The following is a 19,533-nucleotide window of genomic DNA, read 5'->3' as shown; positions in this document are numbered from 1 at the left end:
AGCAGGGGAGCAACGCTGCAAGGCTTTAAACAATGTCTCTGGCATGTTTTAGATCCAAGGAATAAGAGTATGAGAAATCAGATTCCATCTCCATGTGAGAAATAACCTACCATAGACAGACTTGGGAACTTCAGGGTAGAATTGGGGAATCAAGAAATGCACATGCAAGACTGATTCTAAGACTTCTGCCAAGCTATGGAATTTGGGATTTCTATGCTAAGAAAGAAGGGCCCCAAAGGTGCCCAACTCTTAAGCCTGGAAGCTTACAATGATAAAGGCACAAACGCTGGAATTAAAGCACGGATCTTAAGAAAGAGAGATTAAATCAGTATGCAAGTTCCTGATGGAGGGACACAGGCAGATGTAAGTACATAAAAAGGCAACAAGACAACTGAAACAATACATTGCTTGGTTTGGGCCAATGAGTTCTAAAAGCCTAAAAGGTGGCCAAATAAGAAACACATCTCTTAAGAACCTCTGGAGGGAATACAGTTATTTGGTCATGTGGATTTGGTCCACTGAAACTCATTTCACATTTCTGATTTCCAGTACTACAAAGAACTCCATCCATGTTGGTTGACCAAGGGACTTGGTTACAATATCCATTGGTCCTGTGCTAAAGGAGATACTTGGCTGCTTGGCCTCAATTCATGAACCCATGGAGAGCTGAAGTAATTAGATCTTGTGTTTGTGCACAGGGGCTTCTCCTGGAGACAAAAATTCAACCTTCCACGAGACCCTCAAATATTAAGAACTGGTTTCCCCCTTTTAGAGGAATTGTTTTTATTGAGAAAGAAAGGGGTAACACTCCCTATTCAGGGACCATAAAATGTGGAACACTTACTTTCTTGTGGGGTTGGTGTTGGCTCTGGTTTTAGAGTTTTTCCTATAAAAGAAAAGTAGATGTAAGATGTGCATCAGTTTCTTATGCTACAGATTCTTCTATTTTTCATGTGTCAATATTGAAAAATAAAGTCTCTTTTGTTCCCTCTCACAACCCTCATGCTCCACTTACGGTGTTATAAAGAAGAAAATGAAGGGAAAGAGGACTTAAGACTTAAGCAAATGACACCCCCTAGTGACACAAAAATGTAGACAGGCATAAGTAGTCCTTTAAATGCCAAATGCAGATTTAAATTGCTCAGCTTTAATTTGTGAAAGAAAAAGGTATTATTAACATGTGAATAGATGAAATAAAATATAGGAAATATTGCTAAACTGGTGTGTGCATTAGATAATAGTTTTCCAATCAGATATCCTACAATTAACTACAAATTTCCTTACAATTTCATTGTTTGTTTGTTTGTTTTCTATTTTTATTCTTTTTTTAATTTAATATTATTTTATTTGTGAACATACTGTACAGAGGGGTTACAATTACATGGGCAGGATAATGGGTACATTTCTTACCAAGCATTGCACCCTCCTCCTTTGGTTTACCCTTCACATCCCTTCCCAGCCTCCCCCCTCCCCCCCAATCCCAATCCTTCTCCTTCACCCCCTTCCCCCCCACCCCCGCACCGACGTTGTAAAGTTCGTTTTGGACATGACAACTTGTACTTCTCATTGTTGCAACAGGTCCACCTGTATCCTTAAACAACTGGTTTTTCCCCATCTCCTCCACAAGTTATACTGACATCAAATATAGTGAAAGCAGGGGTTATACTGTGGGGGAGGGACATACAAAGCAACAAAGAGATAATCTTATAAATGCGTTAGAAACACATGCATGAAAGAAAAAAACATTAAAATACATATCTAAGGGTTCATTTTCCTGACCTCACATTATCTGACCTTTTCCGCTTGACTCATACATATACTAGATATTGCAAATAAGGGAAACCATGGGACCTATGTTTCTTTGGGCCTGGCTTACTTCACTTAATATAATTTTTTCCAAGTTTTTCCATTTCCTAACAAATGGGGCAATGTCATTCTTTCTGATGGAGGCATAGAATTCCATTGTGTATATATACCACATTTTCTTCATCCATTCATCTGCTGAGGGGCATCTGGGTTGGTTCCATATCTTAGTTATGGTAAATAATGCTGCAATAAACATTGTTGTGCTGGTAGCTTTAGTGTGGTCTTGTTTGTAAACATTTGGGTAAATGCCCAAAAGTGGGATTGCTGGGTCATAGGGGAGATCTATGTGAAGTCTTTTGAGGAACCTCCATACTGCTTTCCAAAGTGGTTGAACAAGTTTACATTCCCACCAACAATGAAGTAAGGTTCCTTTCAGTCCACATCCCCTCCAGCATCTGTTGTTGTTAGAGTTCTTGATTTTTGCGGTTCTAACTGGGGTGAGGTGATATCTCAATGTTGTTTTGATTTGCATTTCTTTTATGGCTAGGGAGGTTGAACATTTCTTCATGTGTCTATTGGCCATCCTTCTTTCTTCTTCAGAGAAGTTTCTCTTTAAGTCTTTCGCCCATATCATATCAACTATGAACTAGTTATGTATAATATATGTGTGTGTGTGTTGTCCAAAGAATTGTAATATTATTTTAGATTACTAAAATTTAAGTAGCTAATAATATATCTGGATTTTGTTGGAATGTGACCAGAGAACATTGGTTACATAGCTCTTAGGCTTATATATTTTAATATTTTTAGTAGCATGTACTAATTGTACATGGCGGTTTCATCCTGGCAATTCCACATATTTATACCATGTCATCCTATCAGATTCACTTTCTTTATCATAACTCTCCTTACCCCACTTTCTTTCTTAAAGAAATTTCAACAGCTTTCACAGTTTTGTTCATATACATACATACAAAATACTTCAGCTATGTTCATCCTCTTTTATTCTGTTTTCCCTCTATCTCTTGTGAGTACTTACCCCTTACTATCCTTCATCAAAGTCTGTTTTACTTTCTGCTAATATAATGCATATCTATCTATCTTTCTATCTATCTGTGTACATATATGTACATATGTATGTGTATTAATTTTAATAAGTTTCACCATGCTATTTAGGGCATGTATGCATTATAGTTTAATCAAAATAGCTCCTTATAGTTTTTTTTGGGGGGGAGGGGTCCAGTCATGGGGCCTGAACTCTGGGCCTGGGCGCTGTCACTCAGCTCTTCAGCTCAAGCTAGCGCTCTGCCACTTGAGCCACAGCACCACTTCTGGCTTTTATCTTTTTGCTTATGTGGTGCTGAGGAATCAAACCCAGGGCCTCATGCATGCAAGGCAAGCGCTCTACCACTGAGCCACCTTCCCAACCCTCCTTATAGTTTTTAAAGGATACTACTAGTCACTGGTAGCTAAAAGACCTTTAAAAAAATATGGCTAACTCGCTCATCTATTCTGGAAACTGAAAGCTCTATTCTAATCATAAGAAAAAGAAAACAGTTGCAAGACAGCAGAGTATGATCGTTACTGTGATTCTTCAACAGCAGGGGGCAACGTGGTTCCGTTTATCTATTTAATGAGTGCTGACCTATAGTTTGGTTGGTGAGTAGGGTACTTTGTTTGCTTGCTTGCTTGATCATCCTCACCTGAGATCCTAGCTCCTCTGACCTCAAGGCCTGACTTGGACATGTGGAATACTTAAGAGTCATCATGAATAGTATCCTCATGATCTAATAGCATCAGAGGTCTCCAAATAGTGCTGAACATTTGCTTCAGAAAACAGTACTTCAAAAAGCTTAGACAGTTTTACCTATTTGATGACTAATATGTCAGAAGTTGAAAATTCCTTGGTGGGCACCAGTGGCTCACATCTGTAATCTTAGCTACTCAAGAGGCTAAAACCTGAGGATTGTGGTTCGAAGCTAGCCTGGGTAGGAAAGTCTATGAAACTATTACCTCCAGTTAACCACCAAAAAGCCAGAAGTAGATCTGTGGCTCAATTAGTAGAGCACTAGCCTTGAGCAAAACAAAAGAAAAGAAAAAAAACTCAGGGACAGAGTGCAGGCCTTGAGTTCAAACCCCAACACTGTTGCGTGCACGTGCACACGCACGCACGCACACACACACACACACACACACACACACACACACACACACACACACACACACAAGTTGAAAATTCCAAAAACAGCAATCACGTTGGCTATACTTCATGGAGTAGGAAGCCTGGCCTCTCCTGTCCTGAAGAACCAGGGCCAGACTCAGAGCTGATCATGGGAACAATTCTGGAGAACGTGACTCCTGTCCAGGAATCCCAGGTGCGCTTTTGATCTTCAGTTCCTTTGGAATGTTTATCTGTTCTTGGCAACTTTTTTCTTACTGTATAAAAATGAGGGCCCCTGAGAGTTACCTTCTTCTCCTATTTTGTTCATTTAATTGTATTAATTCAGGGAAGATCGTGGGGGTGTCAGCAGGTTAAGGGGGGAAAAGGAGAAAAGAGAGCCAACCATACCTTTTTGAATTTGGCAAATCCAGTTGTTAAGATGTTCACAGTTAATATCATTCCAGGACATACCTGGGTCCCCCTTCAGTTCACCACAGTATTCAACATTTTGATAATTATTAGGTTCTCCATAAGCCCAGTTTTCATACGACACCTGTAATAACATTACAGTTGATCTCTGTTTAAAGGGAGGTGACTTGATGCTGTATTCAAAACTTTAAATTGCAATCATTAGCTATTTAAGGCAGGCCCAGGCCAACTATCCAAGAGAACACCACTGCCTTTATCATACCTTCACTTTTCTCACCAGGATCTTTGTCCTCAAAGCATGAGTTAGGAACTTGAGTGAGGAACAAATAGCCTCTATTGCATGGAAAAATCTTAAAGTTGACGAATCCGTTGATAACTTATTATACATGGTTTTCTTTCCTTTCATTTAAGATAACAGATTCAAGGGCCATAAAATAAAGGTTTACAGGGAGAAAAACACTTAGCAAAAAAAGATAGTGGAAACACTTAACAAATACCTACTATTTTTCAGCATTTGAAATTCTAACAGGTAGGATAAAGCAGCACAATTATTCTCACAAAATAAAAAATGGCCCATAAAATACTACCAACAAAACAAACTTTGACAAAAATGAACAGCAGAAATAAATGAAGGCTCTGAGGTTCGGTGCTCTCTGGAGTTTTGTTGTTGTTGGTTGGTGGTGGTGGTGGTAGTAGTGGTGGTGGTGGTAGTGGGGAGTGTGTGTGTGTGTGTGTGTGTGTGTGTGTGTGTGTGTGTGTGTGTGTGTGTGTGTGTTGGTCCTGGGGCTTGAACTCAGAGCCTAAGAGCTGTCCCTGGGCTTCTTAGCTCAAGCTTCTTGAGCTAGCTCAAGGCTGCACTCTACTTCTTGAGCCCAGCACCACTCTGGCCTTTTTCTGAGTAGTTTATTGGAGATAAGAGTCTCACAGACTTTCCTGCCTGGGCTGGGTTTGAACTGCAATCCTCAGAGTTCAGCCTCCTGAGTAGGATTACAGGCATGAGCCACCAATGCCTGCTGCTATGGAGTTGTAAGTATACAATTAGAGCCACACAGCTTATAGATTGAGCATAATGATCTCTTTCCCAGAGATCTAAACATAACAATTCACATTTCAACTGAGCCATTTTAATAGGTTGGGAAAACTTGTTTTGACTGCCAAGAGCCAATTGCATACTTAGATTATTACTCATGGGCCATACAAAATTATCAGTAGAGGCAGATGGCCATGGATAGCTCATGAGACACACATGTCTGTCCATCATATACCAGCTGATGTTATGAGCTTTCTATGGACCAGGGCCAGATGGCCCTTACTCCAAACCATCTTACTCAAGTTGAAAAGAGGACATAGGAGGGGAATTGTACAAAATCATGTCCTTGGATGATTCCCCAAGTACTTGTTATCAAATACCATAACTTCTTACTCCTCCAATTCTGAGAATGGAGAAGTGTGCAGAAGTCTGACAGCTACTAAAAGCAATGTCGAAGTTGTGTCCTGTCTATGGGTCTCCAGGGGCTGCAAAACACTCGGTTTTGAAGAGGTCTCTCTACATACCTGTTTTATATAGAAGGAAGATTATTTTTAAACAAACTAGTTGCCTATGGGTTGTTGGTTTGCTTTATCTTTTTCATTCAAAAGCTATGCTTTTGGCAAACAGGGGCCAAAGCAGGATAGTGATCCTTAAAATTGAGTGTATTTTAATCACATAATGTTTCAGGTTATCATAATGACCAGTCATGCTACAAAAGTGGATGGGGGCAAAGGAAAACATCAAAATAAATATAGTACTACTAAAGACTCAGCAATAAGAGGATTGTGGTTCCTGTCACACCCAGGCAAGAGTCAGCAAGATTCACATGACCAGCAAGGTGGCATACAACTATAATCCAAGGTACTCAGAAAGCAGAGATAGGAGGATTGAAGTCCAAGGCCAGCCTGTGGCTTTAAAGCAAATAACTGAAGGATTGGGGAAATGGTTCAAGTGATACAGAGCTTGCTTAAACATTACCAGGCACTGGGGTCAATCTTCAACATCCCATTCCAATAAATAAATAAATAAATAAATAACACAACAGTAAGAAAATTATATTAAGTCACATTACTCACAGGAGAACCATCACTCCAGGTAAAACCCTCTGAAGGACTTCCATATGTCAATCCCAACCAAAACAGCTCATGGTAATTTCCACTGGCCCTTCAAAACATAAAGAAAACATATGCTATTGGATGTAACAAGTTTGGCAAGCTATGAGGACAAAACAGATTTGAAAATTAACCTCCAACACATAAATTAGTACAAAGTTAAAAAAAAAGTTATCCACTAAATATACACATTGGGCAAGAGGTGTGCAGTTTGGTGCAAGCCATGAAATATCCTGTAAACAGGTTGCTGCTTGAGAACAAATCATTGTAACATATTGAAAGACAGGCATTTATTCACCCATTCATTTATCCATCCACCCATCCATCCATCTATCCATCCAACAAACATGCAATGCATGTTTTATACTTTTACAGAGCAATTGCATGCTGGATTTTTATAGAAGTACAGGATTTTGAAATCAAAATCAAACACAATCAAAACTTATGATATAGTTGCTTGAAGCAGCCTGAACCAACAATTTCAGAAATCTTTTTCTGAATATAACCATCGAATAGGTAAAAAGACAAGATAGAGTTGTCTAGAAAAGATACTTACGTAATTAATCTCCATATTGCTAGTTGCTCCTCTTTGTTATTGATACTAGCTAACTCTCCACCCAGAGCTCTACAAAAATCTCGAGATTCAAACCAGGTTTTCTTCTCATGTTTTCCTTTTGCAAACAGCTAAAGATGATATGATTTCAGAAATGATGTTATGCTGCATTGCTTATAAAATCAAGAGCAATAATAATTTACTTATGCTGGCACTTTATTTACAGAAAATCAAAGTATTGTAATCTCCCCCCAAACAATGTAATTCTCTTGATTAAAAGCAATTTAGGAGTAGCTATTTGGGCAGCCACATTTGGGAGAGTATTTTGTAGAGAAAACGCTACAAGATAAAAGCCTTTTCTAGCAAAGGAGAAATCAGAGTAGAATCTTAGTAGCAGAAGGTATATAAACGAGATCCAGAGCTCACTGGGAAAGGATGTCAAGAGTAATTTGGTTAAGTGTGAAGATGCCATTGAGGTACAAAATCATTAATAAATTGTTAAGACAAGGAAAATAAACATGCATAAGGAAAATTACTGCTCTGAAACAGTGCTGTATTTTATAACTCTGAGTTTCTTGGCAATCTTTCAACATTTTTCTGGTGGCATTCTTCAAAACTACCTTACCTCTTTCCCCTAACAGTTGCATCTTTTAACAACTATTGAACACACACAATGACAGACACTCATGGGAAAGAAACTGGTTATATGTTAAACTAAGTGTAAAGGGTTTTATAATTTAGTGACTTGTGTCCTATGTTAGGGAACACAGCAGAGCCGTAGAATAAATAGAATCCACTGGGTCAATCTGGGATGTCCTACCAGTATGCAAACCATATCGAAGAGTTTTTAAATCTTCACTCATTGCTTCTCAGGAGTCCATTTCCCCTACATCACATGCTCATGGAGAAGGGAATATGTTTCCAACAGCCTACGGCTGCCCGGGTCATCCTTAAGCCCTGTAAGTCATCTTTACCTGAAATGGACTTGATTCATCTCGGTAAAGTTCTCTCGAGCAGTTCCCATATTGGTAGCCCCTAAGATTCCTAAGTACCTCAACGTATGAGACGCACATATCTGATCTGTGTTCATCTTCAGATGAGCTATTTACAAAATCTTTTGCCTTAGTTCAGAATAAATTATGCTTTTGACTCTGACTGGCCAGAATCCATTCAGCAGAGCTCACTGATACCCATTCTTACTGGTGGGAATGAGCAGCTCAGCTGCCTTCCTGGAGTGAGAGAGCACTCCACAGCTTCATGCTCTCACATGCTGCTTTCTTAATTTTTTCAGTGCAACATGTAAGGCCTCTCACAGGCTAGGCAAGCTGTCTCACTGACCTCTGTCCCAAGGCTCTGGTGGAAGTCTTGAAAATCTATTTTACAAAGCATGTCACAGAAATCCACCATTTCAAGGGACTGAATACAAAAGTCCTGAGAGCAGTGACTTTTTCAAGGCAGGTAGAATTCAAATCTTTAATTCATTGGGATTTATTATTTGTATTATTTTTGTTCCTATGTTCGGCTAGTTGTTTATTCTAGTGAACTTAATTGCAGAAGGATAAAATGGATGGTCACACCTGATGTAGAAAATAATAGTATGATACTGAATTGTCATTTAAATGTCACCAAAAGGCCATGTGTTCCTATTAGTGCCTTCATCTCGTTGCATTATAAGTATTTGGAACGTTTTTCTTGGGAAACATTATAGCCTAGTTCATGAGTTAACTAGGATCTCAGGCTCCAGGAAGAAGACAAAAACAAGATGCAAAGGATTGCATGAAGGGGAACAAAACTTTTGATCAAGATGAAAAGAATAGTCACACACCTATAATAATCTCAGCTATTCAGCAAAAACAGAGCTAGGAGGATTATAACCAAAGCCTGAGACCTTACCTGCAAATTTAAAAGTAAAAAGACTGGGGCATGGTCCAGCTGATAAAGCACTTACCCAGAAAGCCCTAAATTCAATCCCCACTACTGCCAAATATCTAGCAAACAAACAGACAAACAAACAAAAGAAGATGAAGAGAATCATGAACTTAGAACAGGACTGAGAGAGATGAGAAGCAGAGAGGGAAAAAATAACGATGAAGCAGGTGAGGACAGACTTCTGTGAGTTGCATTTTCTTACTGGTTAGTTTTTGTTTTTATTTTTATTTTGGTCCAAATTCCATCAGTCAGTAATGGAAACATCCACCCAATGAATTCTTTAAAAAAAAAACAAAAAAAACAGTGATATTCTGCCGGTTTCCTAATCAAGAGAATAACCTTTCTACCAGTGGGTCTGAGAAATGCATTTTTGTTTTCTGGGGTTTTTTAATTCCTGGGGTAGGGGGTATTCCTTATCCTAGAGTGATGTATATTCCCAATTATTTATTTACTTAGTAATCATACTTGCCTTGAAACACAAGCTTGTTTTACTGGAGGTACCCCAATCCTCTGGACATTTGGGTTCAGGAGTTGTAGTGGGCTCTGGTGGGCGAGTTACTCCTTCTGCCCAGTGCTTACACACATACTTTGCTTTTTCATCACATTTCAAGACATCCCATAAGCCCCCTGAGATCCCTGTTCTCATGGCCACACATCCTGCTTTTCGCCCTGCATTAAACAAAGTACGATTCAGTCAATAGATGTTTGGTGAAGGCCTCCCATGCTCCCAGAAGACAGTGCGGGTTGAGTGGGAAGGTACACCCTAAATCCCCCAGACAATGGTAAAATGTAGAGGTCTGTTTTTAGAATTGGGCAGTGAGTTTGTGCCCTTCCAAACCACTACTTTGCCTTTGATTTGTGTGGTCTATACTGCAGCTCCAATAAGTAGGATTATGATTCAAGTAGAAGGAGCTTTGACCATATTTTGTATTTCTAACATTTGGCAGTGTGTTACACACATAGGCATCTAATGATATTATACTAATGGTAGGATTGAATCTTTCATTATGGCAAAAATAGTGGTGTTTCTTTCTTGGCTGGCTCCCTGCCTTCCTCCTTTATATTTTTAATGGTTTAATATTTCCCCCTTCCACTTCATACAGAACCAGTTTTATTATTTCCTTTTGAGGCAGGGTCTCAATGTAATCTAGCTGGCTTCAAACTCACTCTAGCCCAGCAGGAAGCTCATTAATTCTCCTGTCTTGGTGTCCTGAGTGGCTAGGATCACAAGCATGTGCCACCACACCCAGCTAAAAGCAAAGTTCTTTATAGATTTCAAGTGAGAGATTTTAAGAAAGTACATCTTTTTATAAGTATGGCTATTTCCAAATAATAATTGACCAAGCACATTGCCTCTAGAATGTATTCTCTAAAATCCCAGATTTCCTAATACCCAAAGAATTTTCTCTGGTTCCTACAGATATCCCCTCTCTTAAAGTGAAACTTCCTTTAATGGAACCATCATCTTTTTTACCAAAGATGTCCCCTGACAATGGCTATAACTGAGTTCTGGCTCTACTTTGGCCAGTTTTTACTCAGCATTCCAGGATTCAATAACTCTCATGCTGGTGAGCATGAGGGCGAAGTAAAACTAGACCATAAGAGTTCCTACTGTGGGCTGGGAAGTTGGCTCAGTGGTAGAGCGCTTGCCTTGCATGCCTGAGGCCCTGGGCTCAATTCCTCAGCACCACATAAGCAGAAAAAAAAGCTGGAAGTGGCCCTGTGGCTCAAGTGGTAGAAAGCTAGCCTTGAGCTGAAGAGCTGAGGGACAGTGCCCAGGCCCAGAGTTCAGGCCCCAAGACCGGACCCAAAACAACAAAAAAAAAGAGTTACTACTGCCCAGATTTTATTTTAAAGCACGCATTCCATTTTTAATATTTTACCCAGCTTCAAAATATGAGTAAAAAACTTACAACTTTTCACAACATTTAATAATTAAACAAAGATTGCATTGTTCAGATTATGGATCCATTTTATTCTTATTGAAAGCTGAAAGGAATGCAAATTCAGAGAACTCCCAGAGATTAACATGTATTTGACCAAGCAGTAAATTCATACACTTGGACTAGTTAGGTTTTGACACAAACACAATGGAATATTTTCATTGTTGAATGTTCTGAACATCGTCTTATGATAATATCATATGCCAATGATTCCCATGTGGAGAGAAGACCAGGAATTTTTCACAGTCTGTTTCAGAACTAGTTATAATCCCTAACTAAAGTAAATGAAACCTGGTGCCCCAAGTCCATGTTATGCTGATCTGGAGACCACAGAGATTCATCTAAGTTGCTACTTGGATGTTCTCAGGTCATGTTGAGTTTTCAGATTCCCAATTCCTTTTCATAGTTATTAAAAGGATAAAAAAAATTCCATGGCAGACAGAGGACTACATATTAAGAGGAAATATCTCTTTCACGTTGTTTTGGTGAGGCTAGGGTTTGAACTCAGGGCCTTGTACTTACTAAAAGCAGGAGCTTTAACCACTTAAGCCCCATCTCCCAAACTAAGGTAGGGGTTTGAATTCCACATAAGCACTTCCTTTAGTGCCATCACTGTAGCACACTAGTATTGCTATTCGCTGTACTGAAACACCTTATATCCACTTCCTATAGGCTTTAAGACACAAGTGAACCATTTGGAACATTCACAGTCACTTGTGACTTTCCAAAACCAGTATTAAAGAAGGAAGCAACTTTTTCTTCTGGAAAGGGACACAGGGGAACAAGAGGCCTTTGCTTGATAGATTCTCAGGGTAGATAAAATCCTCAAGCAGAGAGGTGTACATACCTGGCATGTCTGAGTTCCAGTGGGTGAAGTGTACCTCCTCCTCCACTGTCCACTGAAAGGTCCCTTTGTTTTGTACATCTGAAAGTCCTGTCCAAAAATATTTCTCAGGCCTCAGTCCAACCAAGCTAGTCAGGAATGCTTGTTCATATCTTTAAAAAAAATCAAACATTAGATAAACTTTAGAAACATTTATGTGATTTTTTTGAATGAAAGTGGTAAGAAAGCTTATTAGGAGAAAAATACACTTTCAGTTTATGTAATTTGAACAAGATTATTGGCATGAAAAGCATCTCAGTTCTGTTTGAGCTATGATATAGTTGTTTTTTTTTAACAACACTGCATTATACTTACATATCACTTAGACTATAATTAAATTTCATTAAAGTATAAGTTTATAAAGGAAAAATATCATATAGCTGAGTAAAATTAAATCTTTCAAATATCTTCAGCAATTTTTCTAGTCCTCATTGGCCTCTTTGCCTCTCCTCAAAATAAGAACATTTTGAAAACCCAGAGGATAAAATAATAGCAATTTTGCAAATGTTTAACAAACTGTGTACTCTACCCAATTCTCAAATAAGCAATAGTACAAATGGAATTGTCTGCATGGATTTTTCCCCCTTGATTTCATTCTCAAACCTCAGGTCTGAAGCAGAGAACCATGAAGAAATAACAGGGAAGCAGAAAATCAATCTCAAGGAAAGCAGGGGCAAAGTCATAAATTCTAACACTTTCTCTTCCTTCCTCTTCTCATCTTTGGAGCTGGCATAAGTTGGTAAAAATGCAATTCAGTTGGCATGACAACCTCAAATTGACTTCATCAACTAACACAAATCAATGGAGGCAGCAACACAGACATAAGTCTGTTTCTGGAACAAGAGGAAAGTAGAGCACAAATCTTTCAGAAGAGCAATGGAGACTCCAAAAAGAGCAGGAAAGGGACCTACAGAGCCTCAGTCATAACAATATTTAAGGTCTTAGTCTGGATAATTCTATACCCTAAATAGAATAAACAACAACTCCAATTGCAAGTTGTTTTTCTTTTCCTCCTCCTCCTCCTCCTTCTCGTCCTCCTTCTCCTCCTTCTCCTCCTTCTCCTCCTCCTCCTCCTCCTCCTCCTCCTCCTCCTCCTCCTCCTCCTCCTCCTCCTCCTCCTCCTCCTCCTCCTCCTCCTCCTTCTTCTTTTGTCAGTCATGGGGCTCGAACTCTGGGCCTGGGTGCTCTCCCTGAGCTCTTCAGATCAAGGCTAGCACTCTACCATTTGAGCCACAGTGCCACTTCTAACTTTCTGGAGTTAATTGGAGATAAGAGTCTCATGGACTTTCTTGCCCAGCCTGGATTTGAACCGCAATCCTCAGATCTCAGACTCCTGAGTAGTAGGATTACAGGTATGAGCCACTGGCACCTGGCTAACTTATTTTTCTTAAATGTCTGAAAATCAAACTTAACAACAGTGTGTTTCTATTTTTTTAATGTATAAGAAAAAATACATAAAATGTAGTGAAAGGTTGTACGTATTTCTCCAACAGCTCACCTATAATGCATCCCAGAACATACATACCCATATGGTACTTAATAGTGAGCCATTTATGTCCCTTATTTTAAAATTAAAAGTATTTACATGGTGATTCTCAAGGGTTTGCTTATGTCTGCGTTATGCTAATGTTAGAATTTAGTTGCACACTGAGAGGTAAATGAGTTGAAGTACAATTCTTTTGTACCCACTTAGTATGTAAAATCTTTAAGTAGTTGTATGAAGAGATTTCAATTCAACATACCAATTTATGAGTATCATGCATCTTGATGGATGTCACCTTGATATCATTTTGTTAAGGAGTTTTAAGCATCAGTGCTCCTAGTTTTTTTGCATCTTCCTTGAAAGGACCCTAATGATATTTATCCTCTTTGTAGTAAATAAAATGGATATTTTGTTGGGTGCTGGTTGCTCATGCCTTAAAGCCTAGCTACTCAGGAGGCTGAGATCTGAGGATCACGGTTCAAAGCTAGCCCAGGCAGGAAAGTCCATGAGACTCTTATCTCCAATTAGCCACCAGAAAAACTGGAAGTGGCACTGTGGCTCAAGTGGTAGAGTACTCACTGAAGAGCTCAGGGACAGCGTTCAAGCCCCACGACTGAAAAAAAAATAGATATTTAAGTTTCTTAGGTACATAATCCAAGCTTTACAAACAGCAGGTCAAAGAGCAGAATAAATGAACACAAAGACGGATAGGACCCTTGAGATCAAAGGTACATGAAGTACTCTGTCCATTTATTTGATTTCCTTAACCTATCAGTCTATTACCTAAGAAAAGGGAAAGTTGGAAACAATGAATTCTTCTGTGTGATACATATTTCTTACACTTTGCTTGTAGATCCCAGGCTTCTCACCCAAACCCCCTTTGTCTGACCCTACGACATAACAGCTGCTCTCATGTCCTGCAAGACTTTTTAATGAGTCTCCTTATTTGGTTTATTAACAAGCAAGCATGCCTTGGCAATGAAGTCTCCATAAAACCTCCAGGGTTCAGAGAGCTTCCAAAAGCTGACCAGGAGAGGGTTCCTGGAGAGCTATGCATCTGGAGAACACATGAGCGTTCCATGTGCTCCTACAACACAATGCCATGATTCTCTTCACCGATATCCTTTAACATTCCCTTATCACTAACCAGTAAGTGTGTGTCCTCAAGTGCTCTGAGCTCTCTAGCTAATTAGCAAGACTCAAGGAAGGAACTGTGAGAATCTAATCTGTAGCCATCTTTTAAAAAAACAAGAGGAACACATGGGACTTGCACACCTCATATCTGAATTGAAGGGGTGAGGGCTAGTCTTGGGGGCTGGGGCCTCAACAATGGGATCTGATGCACTTTCCAGGTGATGTTAAATCGGATGAAAGCATGCCCAGCTGGTATTGTGGCCAGACTGTTTGATGACTAGCAAGGGAAAGGGAGAGAAATCCTCACACCTTTGGAAGTCATAGACATGATCTGAGGTGCCTGAACATGCAAAGGGAAAGTATTATCATACTCAACCCTCTCTCTCCTCCCACTGGAAGGGAGAAGTAGTAAAGACAAAAGATGAGCAGCTACATCAGTAAACTCTTCTGGATTTTGCTTTAGAGTACTAAAAGTAGCAAAACAAAAATACTTTATACTTGTGATGAAGAATCCAAGTAAGAACATCATTCTCAAGGTGTCAACGAAACTTTATATACCACATCTCAAGGTCACACATAACTCTTGCCAAACCTTAAACCAGGCCAATATTTAAAGTTTGCTGAAAAGTATCCACGATTAGACCTATTTTAAAACAAAATTACAACCGTGAGCCTACCTGTCTTCCACAGTTGTTAAGTAAGCCTTCTCACTGTGGCATGTCTGGTTTGCTTCTGTGAATGTGGAAAGTGTACGGCCAATCAAGTAGCAGTAAAAGCCATGTCTCTTCCAGCCCTGTTAATGTCCACAAACAAGGAATGAGTGAGTAGACTGTCAAGGATATTTGTCAGGAAATCTTGTTTTAAATACTGTTCTCTCATGAACTACAGACTGATCAACAGTTGATAGGTGTAATAAAAACACATCTGAACACTCTGAAATGAAAACCATGTACAGAGGAATAATGGAAATAGTGAAAAACACTGTCCCTCATATAGTAAATTCTGATATCACATAGGGAAAAATCCATCATTCTTTTTTTGGACACATCCTAGAATGCAAGCAGTTTGTAAGAAACTCAACAGAAAAGCTAAGATTTCATTCAGAGTAGGTAATCACAGAAAATAATTTGTGGAGTAACAAATCTAGCTGCCTATAGAAGCCAAGAGCAATTAGTGACTATAAATTGAATTGGAGGAGCTGACTGGATGATATAGTAGAATTCTCTGTCTTGTTTTAGAAATGTTTTAAAAATCATTTTTCTTTTTGTTTTTGTGCCAGTCCTGGGACTTGAGCTCAAGGACTGGGCACTGACCCTGAGCTTTTTTGCTCAAGGCTAGTGCTCTACCCACATGAGCCATAGTTTGGTGGTTAATTGGAGATTAGAGTCTCATAGACTTCCTGCCCAGGCTGGCTTTGAAGCATAATCCTCAAATCTCAGTCTCCTGAGTCGCTGTGATTACAGGTATGGTTATTTTCAAACTTTAAAGATTAAAAAATGTGTAAGTAAAATAATCAACCTCATTTGCTAGGCAGCAAATTGAGATATTGATTCACTTTTTATTATTAGGAAAACATAATGTTCACCATTTAAAACTAAAAGTAGAAAGTATAATTTGTAAGTCAAACAGAGGGGAAATGGGAAAAGATTACTCAGCACAATGAACAAGATACATAAAAAGAAAAAAAAGCAAAGAAGCAAGAGTAAAGCACCTAAGAAGAAGCTAGAAAGAGGGCTGGGAAGGTGGCTCAGTGGTAGAGCGCTTGCCTTGCATGCATGAGGCCCTGGGTTCAATTCCTTAGCACCACATAAGCAAAAAGAAAAAAGCCAGAAGTGGCGCTGTGGTTCAAGTTGTAGAGCGCTAGCCTTGAGCTGAAGAGCTGAGGGACAGCGCCCAGGCCCAGGCCCCATGACCGGATCCCCCCCTACCCCCCCCCTGCAAAAAAAAAGATGCTAGAAAGAAATAAAAGGTATCAGAATGCAAATTAAATCTGGAAGCATTTGTCATCATATGATTAGACAAAGAGTACATAAGTGTGCAGAAGTAAAAGATAGTGGCCTAGACCAAAGAAACATAGGTCCCATGGTTTCCCTTATTTGTAATATCTAGTATATGTATGAGTCAAGCGGAAAAGGTCAGATAATGTGATGTCAGGAAAATGATGTGTATTTTAATGTTTTTTCTTTCATGCATGTGTTTCTAACGCATTTATAAGATTGTCTCTTTGTTGCTTTGTATGTCCCTCCCCCACAGTATAACCCCTGCTTTCACTATATTTGATGTCAGTATAACTTGTGGAGGAGATGGGGAAAAACCAGTTGTTTAAGGATACAGGTGGACCTGTTGCAACAATGAGAAGTACAAGTTGTCATGTCCAAAACGAGCTTTACAACGTCGGTGGGGGGGGGGAAGGGGGTGAAGGAGAAGGATTGGGATTGGGGGGGAGGGGGGAGGCTGGGAAGGGATGTGAAGGGTAAACAAAGGAGGAGGCTGCAATGCTTGGTAAGAAATGTACGCATTATCCTGCCCATGTAATTGTAACTCCTCTGTACAGTATGTTCACAAATAAAATTAAATTAAATTAAAAAAAAAAGATAGTGGCCTAGAGCTAAGAAACCCAGGATCCAGCTTTGCTTCTGCTGATGTTATGTAGTATACCAAAGCTATATAACTTATTCAAGCTGTGATAGTTCATCTAAACAGTAGTTTCCAGAATGCAAAAATCAGGAAAGTAATTTGATTATTGCTATAATCCCTCCTATATCTAATATCCTATGATTTTTCTCTTATCACTTTTCTACTTTGTTGCTTATTTTCCAGTACCGAATAATGTTTTGCAAATTCTTTGTCTTTGAGTGAGTGTTTTAAGATGCTGGTAACGACAGCAGCACACCCTTCGAAAGATAATTTATTCCCACTTCATTTTTATTCATGAGAAGTGAGAGAGGACAAAAGAGGAAGATTAATAACTCAGCAGCCAACAGGAAAATGATAAATGGTAAGCCTACAAGACTATCTTTATAGTGCTCTTAAACTTTCAAAAATAATTATATACATTTTTTTTCAGTCGTGAGACTTGAACTCAGGGCCTGGGCACTGTCTCTGAGCTTTTTGTTCAAAAATAGCATTCTACTACTTAGAACCACTGAGCCACTTCTGGTTTTCTGGTGGTTAATTAGAGATAAGAGTCTCACAGATTTTCCTGACTGGGCTGGCTTTGAACCATGATCCTCAGATTTCAGCCTCCTGAATCTCTAGGATTACAGGCCTGAGCCACTAGTGCCCAGCTCAAAAACTGTTTTACTGACAATTTGCCTTTTCCTTCAGGAACTATAAGATCTGCTGGGAGGCATTCCGGACTGTGTGTCATACAGGTAAGGTTGAAGCACCATTGGCGTGCGTGACATTCAGCTGTCACCCAGGGACTAGCTGCACAAATCGCAGTCCAGGTGTCCCATTGCAGTAATTTGCAAAGAAGTCTCCCTACTAGGAGAAATTCAGCAAAACTGTTACCAATGAAGAGTTAGCTGTCAACACTTGAGGTTCTACGGGCATCTATGGGCATCATTCTAGATGCCTTTGGGATCATAGCCTGCCACTGCAGGGTGGCACTTTCTCTTGTGACCTGCCTCTGTCTCCTCACCCTGGCCAGCTTATGCATCATTTCATTCCCTGTTATGTTTTCAAATCTGAGGGGCATTCTGAAAGGAGCTTCTGTGCGTGCCCACATACTCACTGTAAAGAATCCCCAAAGAAAATTTTAAGGACAACAGTGTCATTCATGCAGTAAGCCACTGAAGATCTTGACAGTTGAGACATTGGCTAGCATAATAAAAAAAGGCATATACTGATTCAAAAAAACAATCCAGTATCAAATACTATACATATCTCATATTGTTATATATATTTATTATTGTTGTTGTTATTATCATTATTATTATCTACCAGTCCTGGGGCCTTGAACTCAGGGCCTGGGTGCTCTCCTTGAACTACTTTGCTCAAGGCTAGTACACTACCAGTTGAGTCATTGCTCTACTTTCAGCTTAAAAACTTTTTAGTGGTTAATTTGGAGATAAAAGTTCATGGAAACAATCGCATGAAAGAAAAAACCATTTGGATACATATCCTAGGGCTCATTTCCCTAACATCACCTTATCTGACCTTTTCTGCTTGACTCAGACATATACTAGTTATTGCAAATAAGGGAAACCATGAGACCTAAGTTTCTTTGGGCCTGGCTGACTTCACTTAATATAATTTTTTCCAAGTCTTTCCATTTCCTAACAAATGGGGCAATGTCATTCTTTCTGATGGAGGCATAGAATCCCATTGTATATATATCACATTTTTTTGATCCACTAGATTATTTCTTTGTTGCTTTGTATGTCCTTCCCCCACCGTATAAACCCTGCTTTCACTATATTTGATGTCGGTATAATTTGTGGAGGGGAAGGGGAAAAAACAAATCATTTAAATAGGGGTACAGGTGGACCCATTGCAAAAATGAGATGTACAAGTCATTATGTCGAAAAATGAACTTTACAACTTTGGTGGGGGGGGAGGAGGATTGGGTGAGGGGGCAAGGGGAGAATGGGAAGGGATGGAAAGGGGAAACAAAAGAGGAGGCTACAATGTTTGACAAGAAATGTACTCATTTAGGGAAATGAACCCTAAGATATGTATTCAAATGTTTATTTTGCTTTCATGTGATTGTTGTTAAGACATTTATAAGATTATTTCTTTGTTGCTTTGTATGTCCCTCCCCCACGGTATAACCCCTGCTTTCACTGTATTTCATGTCAGTATAATTTGTGGAGGGGAAGGGGAAAAAACTAATCGTTTTAAATAGGGATACAGATGGACCCATTGCAACAATGAGATGTACAAGTCGTTATGTCGAAAACGAACATTACAACTTTGGGGGGACAGGCAGGATTGGGTGGGGGGGTGGGGGAAGGATGGGAAGGGATGGGAAGGGGAAACGAGGAGGCTACAATGCTTGATAAGAAATGTACTCATTATCTTGCCCATGTAATTGTAACCCCTCTGTACAGTATTTTCACAATTAAA

The 19,533-nt window shown here is 39.4% G+C and overlaps 1 protein-coding gene across 1 annotated transcript in view; it reads right to left on the bottom strand.

The window, feature by feature from the left end:
* Mrc1 (mannose receptor C-type 1) overlaps nucleotides 1-19,533 on the bottom strand; it is an 81,657-nt gene that overhangs the window by 26,618 nt on the left and 35,506 nt on the right. The window contains exons 10-16 of the mRNA XM_069990447.1: nucleotides 15,141-15,256; nucleotides 11,811-11,959; nucleotides 9,490-9,689; nucleotides 7,095-7,222; nucleotides 6,503-6,590; nucleotides 4,376-4,520; nucleotides 845-886 (exon numbers count right to left, since the gene is read on the bottom strand). Coding sequence (XP_069846548.1) covers nucleotides 845-886; nucleotides 4,376-4,520; nucleotides 6,503-6,590; nucleotides 7,095-7,222; nucleotides 9,490-9,689; nucleotides 11,811-11,959; nucleotides 15,141-15,256 — 868 coding nt within the window. The remainder of the gene's footprint in view (nucleotides 1-844; nucleotides 887-4,375; nucleotides 4,521-6,502; nucleotides 6,591-7,094; nucleotides 7,223-9,489; nucleotides 9,690-11,810; nucleotides 11,960-15,140; nucleotides 15,257-19,533) is intronic.

This window comes from Dipodomys merriami, unplaced genomic scaffold (genome assembly GCF_024711535.1).
Source record: "Dipodomys merriami isolate MVZ:Mamm:240054 unplaced genomic scaffold, mDipMer1.0.p SCAF_4, whole genome shotgun sequence".
NCBI classification, from domain to species: Eukaryota; Metazoa; Chordata; class Mammalia; order Rodentia; family Heteromyidae; genus Dipodomys; species Dipodomys merriami.
This window is presented reverse-complemented; position numbering and strand designations above follow the sequence as displayed.